General features: G+C 39.8%; 1 protein-coding gene across 1 annotated transcript in view; it reads right to left on the bottom strand.

Moving 5' to 3' along the window:
• LOC128470143 (tyrosine-protein phosphatase non-receptor type 11-like) overlaps window positions 1-21944 on the bottom strand; it is a 35164-nt gene extending 13220 nt beyond the window's left edge. The window contains exons 1-2 of the mRNA XM_053451973.1: window positions 21763-21944; window positions 7584-7706 (exon numbers count right to left, since the gene is read on the bottom strand). Coding sequence (XP_053307948.1) covers window positions 7584-7706; window positions 21763-21776 — 137 coding nt within the window. The 5' untranslated portion in view covers window positions 21777-21944. The remainder of the gene's footprint in view (window positions 1-7583; window positions 7707-21762) is intronic.
• Between the last annotated feature and the right edge of the window lie 297 nt (window positions 21945-22241).

Genomic DNA, 22241 nt, shown 5'->3' with positions numbered 1-22241 from the left:
ACATTGTGAATGTAATAAGTCATTTATACATTTTATAAACCACTCATTGGGATTGAAATTATTATAGTTTTGCTAAATAAAATTTTATATTTTTGCGCAAGTACTAATTTTACATTAAATTAGACAAAATATGAAGATTTGCTACAAGTTGGTGAAACCCGAGGATGGTATCTGACAGCCGAAGACATTTTTCTGTCTGGCTATGTGCTGCGTTTGTGTATCACATTCCAGTGTGTATAGCAACAGATTCGACAACAAACTAAATGATTTCTCACACCACGGAGGCAAAGCCCAGCTATCAGCACAGAGAGAGGAGAGAGACTAGCGATGCGATTCCGATCGTGATGACAGGACGGTGATAGGGGAGGATGGGAGCCGTCAGCTCTTTCCATTTATACTCAACGGAAGGATCCACGTTCTGCTCTTTGTGCAGAGAGAACGGCCATTTGCAGCCTTGCTCAGGTACAGGTGACAGCGGCCCAGAAGGTCAAAACACGAAGGATTTGATGTTTTTCCCCCACTAAGCTCCACTTGAAGCCTACGCTAAAAGAAGCCCACCCTAGTTTTATATCCTTCACTTATTGACCTATGATTATAAGGAAAATATATGTGATATTTGTCGCACAGTCTCACAAATATGTTTCATGTAAGTATGCTCCAAGCCATGATTTCGGCAGCTAGTTCTGGTGACCTGGAAGCCTCTTCGAGGTCGGAAGAAGGCATCAATTGCGTCACACATGATGAAATGTGCAACATAAATTGCGTAACTATTTATAATCCAAATGAAGTCACAGGCCACATATTGTTGCAAGAACAGCAAAACCGATACAACAATTTGGTTTTCACGTCAGTTCTGGTAAGTACTACACCTTAGGAAAGGCAGCACACAACTGTTGCAAACACCCATTCAAAAAAGTAAGAAAAACGTACTTCAGGCGCTAGATACCCCCCTGACAATAGAAATATGCCACATAAAGGGAGAAAAAGGCTGAAGTACTGAAAGAGGGCACCTGTTGGGCTCGCCAGTATCCAACCAGCTCTTGGCTTTCACAATTTACAACAATAGAAGATAAAACCTGGACAGGGAGTGAAAAACGCTGACCCTCCAATAAAAACAACAAGTAATCTGTGGTTTTCAAGATGGTGGAAAATATTTTAACTGTGTGGGGGGGCACTATGCGTTGAAGGGGCACTCTAGCCATCATATGCACTTTAATTTTCACATGGTCCGTGTCCCTTTCACCCTAATGTCTAGCTAAATGCCCTGCAGGAGATGTGTTTGGACAAATGCATCTCCCTGTCTGTCTAGATCCCAGGGAGCTGGTGTGGAAAGTCTTCCCATTCTCAGACCATTGAGCAACAGGAAAGCTTTTAATGAAAGAATGCAAGTGCTTTACTTGTCTTTATTTTGGTATAATGCATATTAAAGTACTCAGAGATCTAGACATCTTTGCCCCAAACAGCTTGTCTGTGCCATCTTTGCCCCAACACACACACACTTACACACTCATTCATACACACTTTCCCTCTCACACCCCTAATAATGACACACACTCCATCTCACATCACTTACACATGCTTGCTTACACACAAATCTATGCTAACATACCCACAATCACATACACTTATACATAGACATCCGTCCATCCCACACCTCATTACCTCTCCTGCAGATGGCTGTTTGCACTCGTGCAAGCAGCCTCGGTTTCACTGCGGTGTCACATGACATACCGTGACCCTGCTGCGTGCCTGTCTTTCTCTCAGCGCTGGGTCAAAATTGCTTAGAAAGGGACCTTCCTGAACAATTTTCAAGTGGTATGGAGAGACAGGAGCAATGGGTTGCATGTGTTGCCCGGGCCTCCTTGAACCCTGCAGTTACGCTACTGGGTCTGGATCTCTGTGCTGGCCACCTACCATCTCTTCTATTCCATCTACGCAACTGAATTTCACACCTTTGTACCTAAACACAGCATTAGAAACATCATGCCTGAGGAAGAGACCTGAGAGGACATGAAAGCTTGAATTCTAAACCTACTCAGTTAGAGGCATCATATCCTTAGAAAAATCATTTATAGTACTTTTGAATAACCAAATCCTACTACTGTTAAATACACAAGAATAATTAGTTAATCAACTAAAATTTTATTCCAGGAATAATGTCATGTGAGAAGACCGGTTAGAGGGTGGCTACTTGCTTACAGTTGACAATGTCGTTCTTTCACTGTATGGGGTGACTAAATATGTGTAAACGAGGATAAAACTACACCGGAGTGATATATGGAAAAATGTTTGGTCAATGTTGTCTTATACGTCATGCCTTTTTATTGTTGGGGCTACAAACCTCTATGACTTCCACCTCCTCTTCTGTAGGAGTCTGCTCTGGAAATTATCTGTTTCAGCTGATGGGGAACTACTTAATTTGCATCGCTCTATTTTCTGCTTCTTCCTATACAGATTTTTCTTGTAGAACATCTTAACCATGTAGACTATTTTTCTAAATAAACCGGTTGCCATATTTTCAGGAACTACAGATGATTAATGTTGCCTTCACTTGGCATTGAGCAACCAGATGAAAAGGAAACATACCCATACAATTATACAAACTCATCAACTAAGAAAAAATGGGTCTGCGTGTTTTAGACATAAAAAAAAAAACATTTTTATGCTTTTTATGTTTATAGGGCTAATTTTCAAACATACCAAATTCTTCTTTTGTCGCCTTGCGGTATACTAAATGCCTTGGTTTTACTCTTTCAAGAAGACTATCGGAGTGAGAAGCATCATTAGGAAATGGTTTAATCTTAATTATGCAAACCTTACTTATATTAAAAAGTAAGGTTTCCACAATTGTTCACTTAAGGGAAAAACAATGCTTTTTTAACCTGTCGATCTCCATATCCTGCGCACCTTCTCACCTCTGCCAGTTTCTGATGGCACAGGAGCCATCTACATCCATAAAGAACCTCATCTCTTTACTTATAGATCAGCTTATAGCCTAAGAAAAGGCCTCAAAGTCATCCATAAGGGCATTAGAATTTTCTATGATTTTAATTATTGGAACCACACATATGAATAAAGTTAAAGCTGCTGGTCTACCTACCCTGGCGGATTTTGCACACTATTGTAACTAAACAGTAAAGTTGGAAACACCAGCCTTTGCAAGGGTCAACATCCAAATCCTTCTCAACAATAATTATTTACCAATGTTCTGCCGGGAATATTTGTCATGCAATACAGAAGGCGGTACTCATGAATTTTTTTAAAAAAAAGAAGTTATTTTATATCCTTATCAAACTGGAGAGTGTAATTAATGTTTTGTCTAAGAGGAATTTTAGAAAGTGATAAATATTTTCCGAAGATAAAATTGCCCGAGGGGTAATGCAAAGTGATCTTACCCACCAGTAGAACATCACTGCTGACTGTTATCATTACATTGGTTGCTATGGTTTTAAGACCATCACCTTCTATACGTGACCCTCATTGACTTTGGCTGCCCTATAGCAGGATACATGGCTTTGGTAATCTATACAGGCCAGGATCGGGCCTTTGCCTTGGTTCCTAGAAATCCCTGACAGTCTTTTTCTACACCGTGTAGTTGCATCCAACTCTTGGTATGTCATAGAGAGAATGCCACCATAAATATATACCATAAGGGACCACAGGATAGTCCTTAAACCTGGCCGGTTACTAGTCTTCAGAACATTGCTTTTTTCAAACTTGAAAGAATACACAAAGGGTCCCCTGTTTTCAATCTTTCCCCCTAACACCCTTAACCTCTTCATCACCAAAGCAACTGTCTGAGCATGACGGCACCCTCCACAATCGCGGCTTTTGTCTGGGTACAAAGAAAGATTCTCTTAATGCCAAAACCCTCGGGCAACTCTGTCAAGAGCTATGAACTCAGAAAGCATTCATTCTGATGCTCTCAGTCACCATCCTGCTTCCCAGAAGTTCATTACATGGACAAAAATCATTTATACATGTCCTTAATAGCATGTTTAGAAAACCTGTCATACGACACAAGCTCATAAGGCTGGGTATTAATTAGCGAGCATGACTTTATGTAATTACCCAACCCAAGCACATAAGAGTACATTAGTAAATGTCTGGTTACGGATAAAACATGACTTCTTTTTAAAGCAGTTCTGCTATCTTAGCCCAAGCTACTAGAGAAGCACCCCGACTCCTTATCATGCTGTCTGCAGTAAACATTAGAATGGGTCAGTCTTAATCACCCAGCCTAACACTCTGACTTATGAAAGTCTATGGAGGAATAGACTTCATTAGCATTGCCATAAAGAAGCAGCTCAGTGTGGTGTTTGAGTCACCCATAATATCACATGACCGAAAACAGTGGCAGCCTCCAGGTCTACAGACAAAGGAAGTTAATTGGAACAAAAGGACTTTTTTTGTCAATGCTAACCTACATTACTGTATACAGCACGGCACACTATGCTCAAGGAGAATTTTTTCCATGGGACATCTCCTTTAAGCAGAAGAGCGCACGCTTTAAAGTCTTTAAATGGATTTCATGCTTTCCAAAAATAATAAAGTCTTTTAGAATCATAAAACATTTGTATATATACTTAAAGGAGCGGCTTTGGCCTTTTTACCACAGGGATCGGTGAAGCAGGATGTTTACTTTCTTTTAGTGAAACAAGCAGCGGCTGCTCCTTGACTCCCCCATTAGGGTTTGCTGACCCCTCTCAGCATTCTCCTTGAGCAAAGGCTGAACCCTACTACAAACTGCCCCACGACACCCCAATAAACGGGGTGAGACTTCAGTGTCTTGCAGATTATTTTACGTAGAAACCCTCTGCGGGGCAGGTGCGATCTGAGAGAACACCTGAGAGAGCACATTAAGATCATTCAGGAAAAAATAAAGCTATGACTTCATTAAAATGAAAAATAAGTATTTCTCCAGCAGCTATTGATTTACTACGCTGAAGCTCTCCAGAAGCAGTTATTAATGTCTCAGATACTGCCTGAGTGTCATGGGAGCTACCTGTACAAGTATTGCTGGTTTAGGTCAATAAACTGCTAAAATAGAACTTGCAGTACTTTTATCCAGCCAGGGTTAAATTCTAAAGTTAAGGAGATATAATGCCAATGCTATGCGAGAGTACTAGTATGTTTAAAATAATTGATTAGTTAAACATAGCGTTTATTTGATTCCGTTTTTCTGAAAAAAATACAAGCGTCATTCATTAGACGGCTGAAGGATATACATGCGTTATGTAACATACAGCAGATGGGAGTTTGCGGGAAGGCTCTCACATATCCTGTTTCAGAATATTCCACAAATATGTTGTCAGCATAAAACAGCCACGAAGGGAAGTTAATAAAAAAAAAAATTATATCAGGTACAATAATAATAAAATAACAAAATCCAGGCGTTGGCGATATAAAGCAGTGAACATAACTGACTTTATACCAACCAAAGCCCATTAATACAGATACTGGCACTAAATCCAGCAAATATGAAAGGTGCAACGCAGGTTTCCCCAAAGGCTGCTCACACCATCCTCGACCCGACCAAGTTACCCCCTGGGACAAAGTTTGAGCAGAAACAGAGTCTCTGTGCTTCCTTGTTAGTAAAGCTGACATTTTTTCTTTTTTGTCTTCATTTTGACTAAAATAGGGTTTTTAACATAATTAAATACATTTACCAAAGCTCCCTATGGCTTGTTATGTTTAACTTTCAATATATGTAAATATATATATATATATATATATATATATATATATATATATATATATATATATATACACACATATAACACGCACACACATATTACACGCACACACACCATACATGCACACACATATTACACGCACACACAATAGATTCATTGAAATATATCTGGTTCCAAGAATCAGCTTCAACCAAAGAGGCAAACACAGGGGGGTAACATATTGCGAAAGATTCTGAGAACAGGAAGTTGAGGCGGCTTTCTAATGTCATCCGTTCAAAAAGGTACATAACAATAAGACACCCTTTAACTTTTCAAAGCTGAAAATTAGAAGAAATAAAAGTTCATCATCATCAGGTCACTTTAACTTCCACAGGGAGACCACCATATAAGCCCCAACCAAAGTAGTGAATACGGATTATGGTGAAAAGCAGGTAAAATAATGGTCTGGCAAGTCTGGTTCATTATCTTAAAACTACCCTGTGGGTGAAGAAATTATCTGCTTCGTATGCAGCTACGGTGTATACCAAACAGGTGAGGCAGAGTCTGCACCCTACCATTATGATAATACCCGAGTCCAGCTGTCATCATTTCTCACCATTTCTCCTTTTCTTTTTTTGTTTAACACCTATGTAAGTCTTTACCCAGTTATCATACCTGGGAACTCATGAGGAGACTCCTTGTCATGGGAGTGGCATTGCAGCTCGCCCCACTCCCTGCCCACTCCCCTTCCAACAATAGCACATGCCCCACAATGTCAGCGGCACTTCCTAGACAGGGCGGTCTGGCTCATGGAGCTATAACATCCCTATATGGCCACCTCATGATGCTCCGCAGTTGAGTCCTGCAAGGTGGTCGGTGGCCATATCCCCATCTCTGGCCACACCTTCCAAGTGTCCAGCTTTGGACGCCTGAAATATGGCGGGTATGATATAAAAGATGTCTGAACGTAAACATCCTATTGCACATGTGACAAAATAAAAAAAAAATAAAAAACATATCCTATTTTAACCATAGACAGTAGCTTCTATTTTCACCCAGCCCTACATCAACGACTATATTGAATGGTGGGATTTCTTTAATATATATATATAATGCCGCATCACGTGTCAGTTGCACCATACAATGACATGTAGCCCCCCGTTATGTCCAGGATGGCACACAATGAGAAATCGTTAACGCCCGCCACTCAAGCTAAAGGCAATTTGGAATTTTCCAATGACTGTTGAAATGTGATAACATTTTGTGTATGCCATTTCCTGTGTGGGTGAACAGGAAGCTACAGATACTAACAGACTTACGTGAAAGCATAAACCAAGCGGAGGCCGTGTGTAAGCACTGCTTGTGTGTATAAACATGCCAGGTGCAAACACTACAGAAACAGAATATTCCAGGGGCTCGACGGCAGGAAATGAGCTGTCCTGTTTGCGAGTAATAAGTATTCGTACGAACCCACAGTGACCCCGGCCTGCACAACTAGCACACTTAAATTCAATTTTTATATACTTATTCATACCCTAATGAGAATTAGACATTTAATGTTTGACATTTAATGTTCCTCTACTTTTTTATATAATCTTAGATCCTGTAGTTCCACTTCAGATGGTCACACAGACCGAGGGCGCTATCCTACCTAGATCTGCCCGTTACGCTGGTTAAAGGCTTACCGGCACTCTGCAGAATGGTAACTATCATGGATGGGAGCTACTTGTAGGCGACGTCCTGGATGGCTCTAACCCAGCTCTTATCCAAGAGTTACCAAACAGTTGTTTGCTCAATTCAGATTTACTATTCCCAAGATATTTTGCGATTGACACCAACTCCCTAAGATGTTGAGACACGGTGAGGATATCCTGTATTTTCACTTCCCGGGGTGCTTTGTTTTCTTACCTGACAGAGAGCGTGAAGTCTCCTGGGTTACTCTTGCTGGGTCGGGCCAAAAAGCTTCCGTGCCCTCCATGTTTTAGTAGTAGCGTTTCTGCTTCCAGTCCATTGATATTAGGATGAAACCATCTAGGAGAAAAAGAAAAAAAAAAAAGCAGAGGCTCGGTTTACAATTTGGAGTTCAGGGTAAGGTTTCTAAATGCTACACTTCCTTGCCAAGTAAAGTGGATTTAACATAGTGAGAATGATGTGTTATTTTGGCAGATGTCTAGCTCCTATAATTGAAAATCCACACCTATGCATAAAAATCCCTGTGTTTATGACATGATGTATAACTGGATATTGTGGTGTAGGTACAGATTGAGACGTTAATATCCCAAGAAGGGATCTCTCAGGTGTTGATAACACATTCCACGCGGAGACACTTATCCATAGAGCTAACATTGTTCCATCCAAGCAGGTAAAACGTGTCTGTCATTACAATCCAACTAATTGCAATGTCATGCCATAGATTTAAAAATAACCCACAAATGAAAAAACTCAATATTGAGGTTTTTCATTTAATCTAACAAACGTTATTTTTTATCATATTATTTTTTCTCTTTATATTGGGGTTTAGACAGAGTATTCCCACCAGCACTGTCTCTATGCCATAAAGGTAAACGTTGGGTTCTAAACTCTCTATAAAAGGACAGCTCTGCAGACATTACAAAACCCGTGATCACTCAAAATAACTTTTAAACCACTCGCCTTGGTGCATATGCTCCAGAAATCCCTTTCCGGCGGTCATCTTTACTTAGAAAGTACGTGAACTAAGTTATCCAGAATACAAGCCACGCAAATGCTTTGAGATGTTAGTCTTTATATGTTTTTTTTTTTGTGGTGGGAACTTTTACTTCTACATGTCTTGTCTTTTTACTTATTTGAAACAGTTCATCTTAAAAGTGTTACATACTTTTCCCACGGTGGTTAAACGTTGATTTGATTTTACGAAAAAAAAGTACATAAGATGCTTTTCATGTAACCTAAATCCTTATTCTCAGTTTCTTTTTTTTTTTTTTTTAATTTTTATTATATAGTAAAATAGACAAATACAAAAAAATACAAAAATCATTCTTATAATATACAAAGTAATATTAACGAGTTAAATTTATGTCATTCAAGTACAAGACGATATCAAGACCGGATTACTTCCTAAGTCGTCTAGGGAGGAGAGCCTTATTCTCAGTTTCAAGACAGACAAAAGTTTATAATGGTGTAATTTTTGGAGTAACACCAAAAAAATAAATACACAGGTTGGGGTAATGTATTAACAGTGATTCTGGTTGGAAGCACATAAAGTGGTCTTATCACCATAGCAACTACTGGAATGTTTCTATCAGCAGTAACATTCCATTGGTTGCTACTGAGATAAAACCATGTTTTTTTAAAGGATTTCACCAAAAGTAGCTTTTATAAGCCCAATTATATGTTTTAAATATTAAATTTGAATATTTATTATTTGAATAAGAGAATAATGATGTATGGTATGTATCTCAAACATGCTGAAGCTGTCCCAAGCAGGTAAAAAAAAAATAAGGCCAACCATTTCCCACATCTTTGCACCAATGCCTTAAAGGAGAAAGTTCTGTAGTAATGAAGGGGTTACATGGACCACCAACGATGATCATTTTAGGTGTTCCCATGCATGCAAACCTCTTGGCACACAGATGGCTGAGCTCCTTGATTGTGTACATCACTTGGGAACAGCTAAGATACAATCAGAGCACTTTATAAACACACACATGCACCAAGATGTGATGCATCAACACAGGCAATATAACCATCAGCCCATCCATTCCAGAAATTACTGGTTCATGTAATAATAGCTCTGGTGGTTCAACAACAAACTGTAATCTTAATTGGCATGTCAGTCACAACTGACTTTTATAATATTTTTTTGAGTCTACAATATCAAACGTTACGATTCAAAAGGATCCAAAACAAAGAAGAAAAACACAATTCCTGAAGCTGTCAGAAGTGTCTCATGGCGCTAGTAGGAATGCCAACCTCCATTTTGAAGAAGCAGGTACCTGCACACATCCAGAAGAACCCACCACCAGTGGAGGCCATTCGTCATTCGAAAAGAGCCCATCTTTCCACAAATTCCTGAGGAATTCTCAGGGTCTGCATTTAATTACAAGATGAAGGTACAGATTCCCACTGCCGTAAAGTATGAGGTTGACCCCACCATATTAATGACACGTTCTAGTTAGTGTTTTTCAAAGATGAAAATCCTGTTGAGGTATGGGTAACTTAATTATAGATAACTGCAATTCCTTTGGATGAGAAACTAGGGAAGCACAGAAGAACCAGTGCATCACTCTTTTTGGTTAAAGAAAGCATTATTGTCCCTTTTATTAAATCATAAGACGTTGTAAAAGCTTTCAGTAAATGTTACACTGTTCCAGCCAACTTAAAGAGTTTACCAGACCTAAACAGTCATCACGATAGCCAGAGAAACCACTCATCAGAACCCAAAAATAGTCAAATACCGGTATGTGTACTTGTTAATCTGAATTTAAAAGTACCAATGACAATTCGCCTATCTACCCAGCTCACATATCCTCCGCATAGTATGTAATGCACTGTTTAACTCCTATGTGATTGCCTGTGGGTAGAAATGAAAGGATTTATCTCCTTGGCCCTCCATATGAACCCTACGTTACTACATTGATCTGTGCAGTTTATGTCTGGTATTCATAACCTATGTACAGCTGCGACATGATATTTGATCCTTGCTTAACAGCATACCATAGTTGAAAGCTATGCGTCTTGGGGTACATATAGAAGCCGCGGTTCCATCCAAATGTCCCACATACCAACCCAGATTCCAACTACCAGTCCCAGGCACTACCACTAAGAAAATATTTACTATCCTATTTAATGAGAAAATGATGAGATAACATCAAACACCATTCACACTTTATTTTTAATGCTCTTCTTTAAGGTTACAAAGGAGTGGATTTTCCATCGACAAATGCAATAGCACTTAATACAAATGTATTCAGTCTCCAGTGATCCCTTAGTTACAATTCCATTGGAATCCTAATGCGAGCCTCTTCTTGAAGTTTATACCCTGGTTTAGCCGACTATTAATACGATTATTCATAATTTGGACATTGTGTCTTGCTATTTTTTTTAATGAAAAACTACAAATCCATACAATTTTAAAATAATTTACTTGCAATTAAAAGTGATCTACAACACTGTAGGGTTAAAAGGAGTTAAGCAAGGAAAGTCTCCAGTAGGCCCTTATCTAGCTGCTAGCCTCCTGTGTTATCTCCCATAAAACACTCCCTCAGTGGGTCAAATCCACACCACTAACCTCCTCCCTGAAGGAGAAAGATACTGCCTGTGGCTGCTGTTACATATTGAAGGGACGGCAAAAGGGATATTTAACCCATTGGGTGAGAACACTCGAATATCAAAGAAGTCAACGTTGGCGTTAAGAAATACACCGTGTTTAGGTTTTAAAAAAAACTCAGAGGATCACCAACCCCATATCATATTTATAATCAAAAAAAGACTGTATTGTTTGCAGGGCTCTACATAACATTTTTTCTTACAGGGTTTATTCAACCTAAAAATAAGGAGAGGCAACAATACCGACGATAACAAGTTAAAGTTTACATACAAATATTATGGTTTTATTATTATAATCGGTTGTTATTTTGTCTCTTAAAGGCCAACCTTTCAAATAACAGAGTGTGCAATATATTTTATATCTTTGTGTATATTATACATACGCATACACACCACTAGAAATGAACTCTGCACATAGTCTTAAAAAATGGCTATATACCTGGGTGAATCTTCTTTTATATAAAATATAATATAATGCATACGTTACTGCAAGAACTTGGTAGTAAAAATGCTGCTTATTTATTGTATTGTTATATACAAAACCTCCATGTTAAAATAAATAGAATTTTTGACTTTACAACATATATACCAGTTGGGCAATCTTGCATATACACACACACACACACACACACACACATACATATATATATATATATATATATATATATATACATACACACACACATACACACACAGTTTAGCATGGAGCGTGGAACTATCATGTAAAATATAACTTCTAGACACGGAGGTTACATTAAAATAAAATCCCACCCCTTACGTAGCATAAATTGGAAGGGTGCCTATAGCCATGTCTGCTAAGCCCTTCACCCCATCATCAGCTCACTGCCTTGCAGACATACCGCCAGAAGGCTAAGTCACGCCACCGTTTAATGCTACAACCTTGTGATGCTGAGCAATGCTGCGCTGAGCTCTACGGTATGATATAACACCGCGGCTAATTAACGCCAATCTATTCTTAGCGCAAGCAGTGTGTCAGGGCAGAATTTAGCCCACGGTGGGGCTTGTGCCCCATTGATGCTCTGCCAGAGTTATTTTCACTCCTTGCATATCAGAGAAAAAGAGGCACAAAAAAACTTCTGTGAGCTGCATTTAGCATTTCCGTTGCGGAGTAGGTTTCGGTGCTTCCCTGGAGTGGTCAAGTTGATGGCCTGTGGCCAAGAGCTCAAACCTCAGTGTGTGGTCCCATGCCAGCTTTGGAAAGCTCAAAGGAGGGACCGATTAATGAATAACCAAGGATCAAAATGCAAATCAAAGTAACACCATGGCTGAAATACCCCCTGCCTTCCTAAAAGCATGTGAATTTACTGCAGGAGCCGACTTTCAGAAACTGTAGCTAGCACAGGTTGGCAAATGATGAGTGGTACCTCGATACTCTGTGGCACTAACGGGTACTCATCTTTGTCTGGCCTATTGTATAAACAACTTAAAAACATACCGTATTCACACCTGTGTATAGGGGAAGACTCTATTCACTATTGTATGGTCCCACTTAAACAACAGCATAAACCAAATAAAAACTATGTTTCACTTAACTGGAAAAAATTTAATTAAGCCAAACCCCCCCCTCCAGAGGACTTGCTGCTAAATCCTCTCTTCCCGGCTCTGTCATATTCACGGCGGAAATGTGTACGATTAAGATTAAAGGACCAAAACACTTAAAATAACTTTAGCTTCCCTGATAGAAGCCAAGGTTATTTTTTTCCTTCCTGTTAGAATAATTTTCAGAACGCAAGATGTTTGTCCCCGGTGATGATATCAGTGGCAATCACCTGAGACCCGCTGCTGATATGTTACCAGAGCCCATTATTGCTTTCAGCGTTACATGTGTACCTGTGAGTTAGGGATAGCGTGTGTATATGTATGTTTCTGTTAGGGAGAGTGTGTTGTATAGATGTCTGTGCGCCGATCATAACATGATTGTGGTTGTGTTGGAAGCCACCTAAAAAAAATGACATCTTCTGGGAACCTGATCTAATTGTCTGTAGTACTTGGCTGAATGATCTTCTGACATTTTCACAGAATAACTTTGATGGTGAAGCAATCCACATACTGTTTGTGTATAATTTGGAAATATACCATCAAAAGGCACAGGCTCTTCCAACAACAAACATATAAGAGAACAAAGTAATTGGCGACACAATCGCGCACCGCTGAGACATCAGGGTGACGCAACCTACGGCTACCCAGTTGGTATCGGACTGCAACTCCCATCAATTTTAGAAAACAGGTGAAGCCAGAAACTTTTTTATGATGATATCCATGTTCTCTACAAATACAGCCAACCTCCAGCTCCTACAAAAATAGATTTTAAACCGATGTCCCAAAGTTTGTAGAGTCCTTCTGTGGCCTTACAGGTTTTCCTGCTCTGAGTCCGGGAGATAGCGGGCTGCATGAGTATGGCTTCTGAAAGTCTACTGTATGCTCATAAAAAAAAAGTCAGAGATGTTTCTGGCTCATGAAAATCAGATATAGAGCGGACAAACATACTTCCCTGTCTGCACTTGTCTCTAGGAATTCCAGCTGACATTTCTTTTTAACTCTCCGGAGTCCCGATCTTCATGACAGACCCAGATGTTTTTTCTCTATAAAGTAAATCTTACCGCTAATTCTCTATAACTATAAGGCATGTAAAGCGTTAAAAACCAAAGGCTTGCCATGTGTGATCATGTGATGACCTGCATAAAAATTAGATTCTCAGACATAGAACGGCCATGAAAATCCTACAATGAAAGCCAGCGGAAGCATTCAGCGGAGGTCTGGGGGGGGGGGTCCGCAGAAATATAGCGTTTAAAAATAATAAATTTTCACAGATTTTCTGAACATCAGGTCTAGATTCAAGTAACTCACGCTTAAGCAGTAAAGCTAAGAATAAATACATTTTAGCGCTGGGAAAATTAACCCCTTCATCACCAGCTGAAATTTAACGTGTGGCAGCGCAGCAATGAAGTATAGAAGAGTGTAGTTTATGTAGTCCCTACGTATGTCATTTAATTTAATACTTACCGATAAAAACTATAATAATAATGCATATTAATACATTTATAATTTAATTTATATTTTGAAAAAAAGAAAAAAGTTCATTATTTTTAAAAGTATGAAGTTAAAAGAATGGTTTGTTCTGCACCAGCATTGTTACAAAAGTATTCTTTTACATTGCAACATCATAAACACACTTGTCTAAAAAAAAACAGAGGTACTTTTCCACTGAAGATTGACAGAAAGAGATTCCTGGAACAAAATGACTAATTAATTAGGAAACAAAAAAGTCATAGCCTTGCCTACAGTAAGATGGCAGCAACAAAGACGAAAAATAAAATGTGCAAAGTTTGTCGCTAAGGTTATATCCGCAGAGGTATTTATAGAAGAACTCGCAAGATAAATTCAGAAAACCATAAAATCCAGCAGACACAATAGTCACTTATATTATTAACTCTTTTCACATGCCTCTCATAAATGATTCTGATTGATATATGACAGGTCTGGCATCACGTCTGACAAAGGCACAGTCAGCAGATTTGGAAATTCCAATGACCCCTCTGCGAAGACTGCATTGGAATCCTCCTATTATCCCGAGCAGGAAGTTACAGACGTACTTCCTGTCCCCGACACGCGATGTTGCTGTTCTAACATAGTCTGACAAGTATAAAAGTAATAATAAAGAAAGTAGAAGTGAAGTTATTTTCCTACTAGAGGAACATACAGTCTACTTTCCATGACCAAAAAGGTGGCCCAGGACAGGATTATCACAATGGCTGCAAATGGCCATAAACCATAAAAAAAGTGTATCCCCTTTCCAAAAAAAGAAACTTCTTTTCCACACAAGGACACCCCAAGACGGGGCATTTCAGATTTTGAAACATTCAATTTTACATATCGATTTGCTAAACTGAATATCAAAAGAAGAACGACCACCCACCATAACTCCCAGCTAAGGCTTTCTTAAGGAGTCATTGGCATCAAGACATGTCTCTTGTTTCTTGACTATCTGCATCTTAGAAAGGAGTCCTAAGTTCCTGTCCCCAAACTTGCTAGATATTGGGTCAAAATTCACAGCAGTAGAAGGCCTCTTTTCTAAAGCAAGGTAGAGAAAGCACGTTTAGTCCTTCTGGCCCAAAGCGGACTATGCCTCACTCTCCACATTTTTCCTGTACTTACTGGAAACGGCTCTCTCCAACAGAAATATAAACATTCACGGGCTTAACGGGCGTAAGAGAAGCCTGTCTGATAACGGTACTCTTGAGAATTTATGAAGAATGCAAAGCATACCAGTGGATCAGCAGTCTGGGTAAACTCTTTATTATTAGGTTAAATACACGGAGAGGCATTTCCTCGTGCGATGCATTTGGCTCATTAGCAGAGCTTTCTTCATAAAGGCTTCAGACCGAAACGAAAACAGAAAAACAAAATAAGAACTTTACCCGTCTACTTGCTCATTTTATTGTATAAGTACATGCTGGTGTCTTTTACCTATATAGCTATGACCAGCCTAGTTAATGTCATAAACAATAATGTAACAAGTATATCGTACATTAAAAAGGGAATAAAAAAAAAGCCAGGGTTGATACAGAGTGATTGTGTGTGTGTATTATTTATGAGACAAGCCCAGGTACATTGTCCCCCCCATATACCGCTTGCATGCCCATTTACACATATCCCATCTAGTTAGTAGAGGAAAGGATAAAAAGAAATACTGAAAATGCTAACACAGGCATTTACATTTTTATTATTATTTGATGAGTTGGATGCCATTTGGGATTTTATTGCCATCCTTTTTCCATGTTACCAAACTTAAGGTATCTTTATCACGCAAGGAAGATCGGAAGGTTTTCTGGGAGAATGGTATGCAGATCATTGAGGTATCCATTAAATAAATGATATATTATATACTTGCACTACTAAACCACCAATATAATTCATAGTTTGACGCTGGATATAAATATTATAAATGCTGTATTTGGCCATTTTGGTATTCCTGAACATAATAAGATGGGAAATACTGAAATCCATTAATACACAGTATTTAATATTACATACTGTGTCTCCTACTCTAGAAACCCCAACATAAAAGTAATATAACCTTAAACTATTTACTGGGGGGGGTTGTTAATTCTTTTTAACCTGCAGCCCTATAGAAATACATTTTTAAAAACAAGAATTCTTCTTCTTCCAGAAACGGTTATCCTCTCATGTGCTGATGTTTTTGGAAGAAGAAGCTAATCAGTAGATGGTTGTCCCGGAAGCTGACACTTTAGGTTTCCTTTCTAAAATTATTTTTAGCATTCTCATGGCTGCGGCCTTTTTCCTCCTCTATTGAAGCATATCCTGTGCATAGGGTTCTTCCCTCGACACCCACCCAAGCATTGTCCTCGCCGGGCGAAATGACTCTGCAGGAAACCAAGACTTTTATTCAACACGTTAAAAAGTGAAAAAAGAGCTTCTTGTGTATCACCTTTCACTACTGCTGAAATTGCCACTTTAGCCCCCCTTTCCTTGAAGGGAAAGTGGATTTGGCTCAGAGATCTTTGCAGAGTCTTTAGAAGGACAGGATATGTCTGAAACACGGCAACAGTTTCCAAACAACATACCCCCTTCCCCAAATGCACTTACATAACAAAGCGACCTGATGGGGGGGCACCACTAGATAGACAGATCAGAAATATTATTATATGACCCATGGTCACAATAAAAAAAAGAAATCTCTACATTCCTACAAAAGATAAAGATCCAATTTTATTAAGTGTGGCCCTTGAGTTTTTAGACGTTAGACTCTCCAAGTAATAAACACTCGCTATGTTTATATTTATTATAACAACAAATACATTGTATGTAGTATATGAGGGCACGAAATAATAATAACCCAAATACCAAGGGATGGTAGAAATAAATAATAAGTCACAATGATCTGGGGAACAAGCCCTAGAAGGCTAATAATAAGCCTTTATCAGGGCTGTACTGGGGATGATGGGGCGGCCCTGGCACTTTAAGGCCAGCGGCCGAGGGTTGGATACGTATGGCCACAAACTAAGTTTTTAAGTTAATGCTGGAGTGGCAAATCGGGTTGCTGTTGATAATAAAATAACAATAATAATAATAACAAACAGCAAAAAATAATCTTCATGCAAATTGTAATTTAAATGACAATTAATATTTGTACTAAAAGGACATTTCAATAAAATGTCACCATAGACGCCCCTGTGGAAGTGCTGGCAGCGGGGAGCATATCTATATGTAAGGTGCATTATGAATTAAGGGTATACGGTATATACACACACTAAGCGTATATGGCTAATATGAAGACCGGCCTATCAGATCTTGGAGAGGGAAAAAAAGCTCAAATTTAAATGGAAAAATGTTGAAAATATATAAACCTCTACCATATAGACTATTTTCAGACTAGTGTAGTCATCACTCTTTAGAACGTAAGAGAAAGTGGAATATATTGATCTTTCCGCATCAGGTACTTTACCTCCATACAATCCTCACCCTCATTCAATAAATAATATGATTAAGATAAATATAAAAGTCTTTAAACATTATCAGAGCCGTTGCGCCCACACAAAACGTTCAGGAAAGACAACTAAGCAGGTCTCCTTAATCTGCTAAATATATTAAAACCACACAGAAACTGAAGCTTCTTCTGCTGTTATGGCAACAACAGCCATGTGCCACAAGTCAAAATATTACCCACATGTTATATACTTAGCAGATGATATGAATACCTTGAAATATATACTAATAAGACTTATTATACCCCTGCTCCGGAACTCAGGGTGTATTCTGACAGGTATGTTCAAATAAATAATATCTCTTTGCTGTGACTTTGTTTTTCTCCCCTTCTAACACAAAGAGAGATTTTACAAAATTCCAGAAGGTTATTGTTTTTCATGCACAGTATCTGTCTATCTGTCCTGTCCCACATCGACATAAAATAAAAAGCCAAAGCACCAGTTACTTCTATGGTGTGTAGGAGAAATGATATTAACCTAATTTTATTTATTTATTTTATTTGAATTAAAAATATATATTTTTTAAATCTGCATTTAGGCTGTCTGGCCAATAAATGGAGCAATTCTGGTGCAAAATTGCAAACTAGAAAGCATAAACTAGAAATGATAAATAAGGGGCTGCGTTTTCTAAACGGTTAACATCGTTTATATTTTAATAGCGCTTTGGCGAGCTGTATAGCACTACTGAGCGGCCTACACTCTAAATCGATCATATTAAGCCTAGGTATGAGGGGCATCACACAAATATAACACGCGGAGGGAATTTATACCTAGTATTAAATTATACAGAGGCCTAAAACGTCACGAGAAAAGACGCTTTTGTGTTTAGAAGACAGAGGCCGTCTCTAGAGATAACAGAGAGACAGATTCTACCAGCGGAGATAAATTTATCTCTGTTAATCCCACATACTACGACAAACTGAGGTAAAAGCAGAGATAAAATATTACGTCAGGTATCAGTGCGCGGCCCCAGAACGTGACATTACACCAGGGGCCACACAGAGGAACCAGGAGGGGACCTTTATTCAGTAATTAGGAGCCAGGGCCCCAAGATACAGGAAACGTGACTAAAATGACTTCTTGAGGAGCGTTCCAATAATTAATGAAAAGGGGAGGGGGGGCAGAATATTTGCTAGTAAAATGACGTCCCCACGTGGAACACGGGGTCGTGCCACTAATGGGGTTTCATTCCTGAAATATGTTACTAATGGTAGGCAAATAACCCAACGTACGCATTATAATTATATTATCTGTAGAGCCCGTGTCCCTCTGACTGGAGAAAAAACGGTTCACCTCTCTAACTGCCCACCGAAATCCAGCGGCCACAACAGCTAGCCAAAAAGTTTAAAAATAAAAAATATTATATTTATATATATATATATATATATATATATATATATATATATATATGTATGGGTATTTCCATGGAAACCTCACAAAGTCACATCTCTGAAAGCAACGTGAATGACCGCTAAAACTCTGCTACAGAAACAACTACTTTGTATCCGTTTTTAGATCCAGGTGAACGTTTTAAGCACTAACAGAAAGGATAACGTTTCAGCCCATTTCTATTAGTCCGGTACTACAGACATCATTATTATTTACTGTTTTATATAGCGCCATCACATTCCACGGTGCTGACATACCTGTAATATAAAATTCCCACACAAGCACAATGACGCTGGGCGGACATCCGCGAGGCTACCGCTTTACATATGTACTGAAAATATTAATGCGGTCTCTGAGAAATGCCTCAGGTTTCCATGGTTACTAGATGATGAGTGTATTCAAAGTGAGATTTCATTTTCTTCTGTAACGAGTCAGCTTCCATTTTTCAGATGAATTATGGAAAGGTGTCATCTTTGACTAGGATCAACACCAGTGCGACATTTCAGGATATGTCACCTTTCAGCACATATAGAATTTCTAATCATAAAGGATGTTTGCACCCTTTATGTTACTGGGAGGGAAGTAGATAAGTGGAGCAGCCTCCCAGCAGAAGCGGTAGAGGTTAATACAGTGAGGGAATTTAAGCATACATGGGATAGGCGTATGGCTCCTGAATATAAGACGAGACGAAGGACTGATTGGAGTCTATCAGGAACACAGGGCAGACCGGATGGCCGAATGGTTCTTGTCTGCCGTCACATTCTGTGTTTTTATTCTGTAACACAGGATGGAGAACTCCGCAGGTGCTGGTGCTGCTGCTGCGACTGCATTTTTTATTAAGCCGGAAAGAGAGCGGCACTTAACATACAGAGCGTTAGCGGCCAGGAAATAATTCACCGATGTGCGAGCGGTATGGACTTTCATCGTGCTCAGGAAGCGGACTGCTTTAAAGGGATACAGACCCTGCTTTACTACTCTGCCGGATGCCAAGCACTATGACTACTACTGCTTTAACTGACCCACCTTATGGTTATTTACTGATTTATATAGCGCCATCCTATTCAGCAGCGCTGCACAACAGGCAAACAGGACATAATAAGCAGCACATGACACTTATAGAAGCAAAAAGGCAAGGAGGGCCCTGTCCAAAAGAGCTTACAATCCACGAGGCTTCAAGTGTGTGTTATCTGCCCCGTATGGGGGACTCTGAGCGGTAATCTACTTTGTTGAAACATATATATTGGCATACACATGCTATTATCATACGTGTTTAACCGCTCTCCCAGAACACGTTGTACAGATCACACACATCGCATAACGGAAGCAGACGCAGCTTTCATATTATTTTTTGAGGTCCATTAACCTTTTTCGGCTCGTCTTAGTATGTAAGTGTGGCAGCAGAGCCGAGTTCTGCTGAGAGTATTATAAAGAATGCTAGGTCAGACATGGAGTCACATATTTCACTGGCTCCCTGTAGCAATAATCAGCGACGCTAGCAAGAGGAGATTTAAAGGTGCCGTTCCACTTAGACAAAACATTAAGCTCTCCCTAGACATTGAAGAAATAAGTCTTGGCAGATCTGCCACTTTATTCTATGGCAACAAACTTTGGGTGATTTAATACATAAAGTACCCCTTAGGGCAGCATGAGCTCATAGTAAGAATTTCCTATCTGCTCCAGAACTTTTGAATTGACGTGTAAATAGTCACAGTTCGGGTAACCAAGCACTACATGCAGCCTGTCATGGGGTGCTAAGAGATTAACGCATCATCGGCGTAACCTTTGGACAGAAATAATCAAGATGCTCGGAAGTAAAGAGGTGAGAATAAAGAAAGACGAGGAAATAAAGGGAAAGACGAGATCAGACAATAACTAAGGAAACGGAAGGAATATAACGATTTTCCACTAGTCCGGGAACATGTATTTTTGCCCCGATTGCCTCTGAGCATTTAAGGCTCAGGTTGAATGATTGGTCTTTGCGATTCGGATGATGTCACCATTTATGTTCACAGAATTAGGTGGAAAAGTTCAAAGAGTGACTTTAGATGGGGTGAACCAAGGAAACAAAGAGGGTGACAGCGAGGTAGGGAGGAAAGAACACCGTGGGGAATTAGGAACTAACGAAAGGGGATAAACTTCTACCAAGGAAACATGGGGTGAAGATGTGCGGGTTAAAGAACGTGTGACAATTTGAGACATAGTAAGGTGAAGGTACCATACGGACAGAAGAATGGGGTGAAGAGCGGTGGCGGGGTGAAGAAGAGCGATGATGAAGCAGGGACACCAGGTGGGATCATGTGCTGATTAGATAAAGCAGCTAGTAGAAAAGGCTACTGGAGTGAAGGAGTAATACCAGGACTGTGTATACAAAATAACTAAGGAACACAAAGTTTTCAAAGTCGTCTTATCACCATAGTAACAAATGGAATGGTCCTGATAACAGGATAACTGATAACCATTCCATCGGTTGCTATGGCAATACAACCACTTTCACACTTTGCACCAAATGTACTTATAAAACATTTAGTTAAATGCCTGTCCCAAGGAATATTGTTGCTTAGCTCAGGATTAAAGAGATGATAGATAAGATGGGGTGAATTTCAGTCACATGGTGGAGTAAAATGATGGCCCAGGAATAAGGGGTGAAGAATAGACATCAGATGGGGACAAGAACCAAAACAAGAAGGGGCACCAGGTGGAGACAAGGACTGACACAGTTGGGGTCACGTAACGTTACTGACGGAATGATGGGGAGAAGGAACTACACATGATGCTTAATAGAAAGAAGACTGGGGGTCATGCATTGTGTCACACTTCCCTTTACCCTCCGTTACAGCTCTGGCTGCCAGAATACACGATCATACCTGCGGGACGTCATGTCAGCAGCCCCCGGCCCGTAACTCGGCTCAGCTCGGTGAGAGGCTCCCTATCCGCCAGCGATCGCTGCCCTCACTGAGTGCTCTCTACCCGGCTCAGCAGCTCGATACAGATCCGGTCACCCCCAGAGAGCGCCTGGAACTCAGCAATCCCAAAGCCCCGCCTATCGACACTCCCACAGTGACCACACACCCTCATCCTCCCATTCATAGCTTATTTATCAAAAGGCACGCCTACACACCAGCCGTGACTCCGCCCAAAACTCAGTGCAAGTCGACAGGACTAATCACAGCCCAGCGTGAAATACCGTTCCAAAATTCAATCTACTGATTGGTCAAAGGATTACCGAGAGTCCCAACCAGATGGGCGGTGCATTTAAAGGGAAGGTGCGTGTTTCACCTGTGTCGGCGGGTTATGATGTAATGCGCTGAGGGCGGCAGTAGAGCTTCCTTTCTGTTGCTGTAGC

This window comes from Spea bombifrons, chromosome 12 (assembly GCF_027358695.1).
Source record: "Spea bombifrons isolate aSpeBom1 chromosome 12, aSpeBom1.2.pri, whole genome shotgun sequence".
Taxonomy (NCBI): Eukaryota; Metazoa; Chordata; class Amphibia; order Anura; family Pelobatidae; genus Spea; species Spea bombifrons.
The sequence above is the reverse complement of the archived record's forward strand: the minus strand, read 5'-3'. Positions and strand labels throughout refer to the sequence as shown.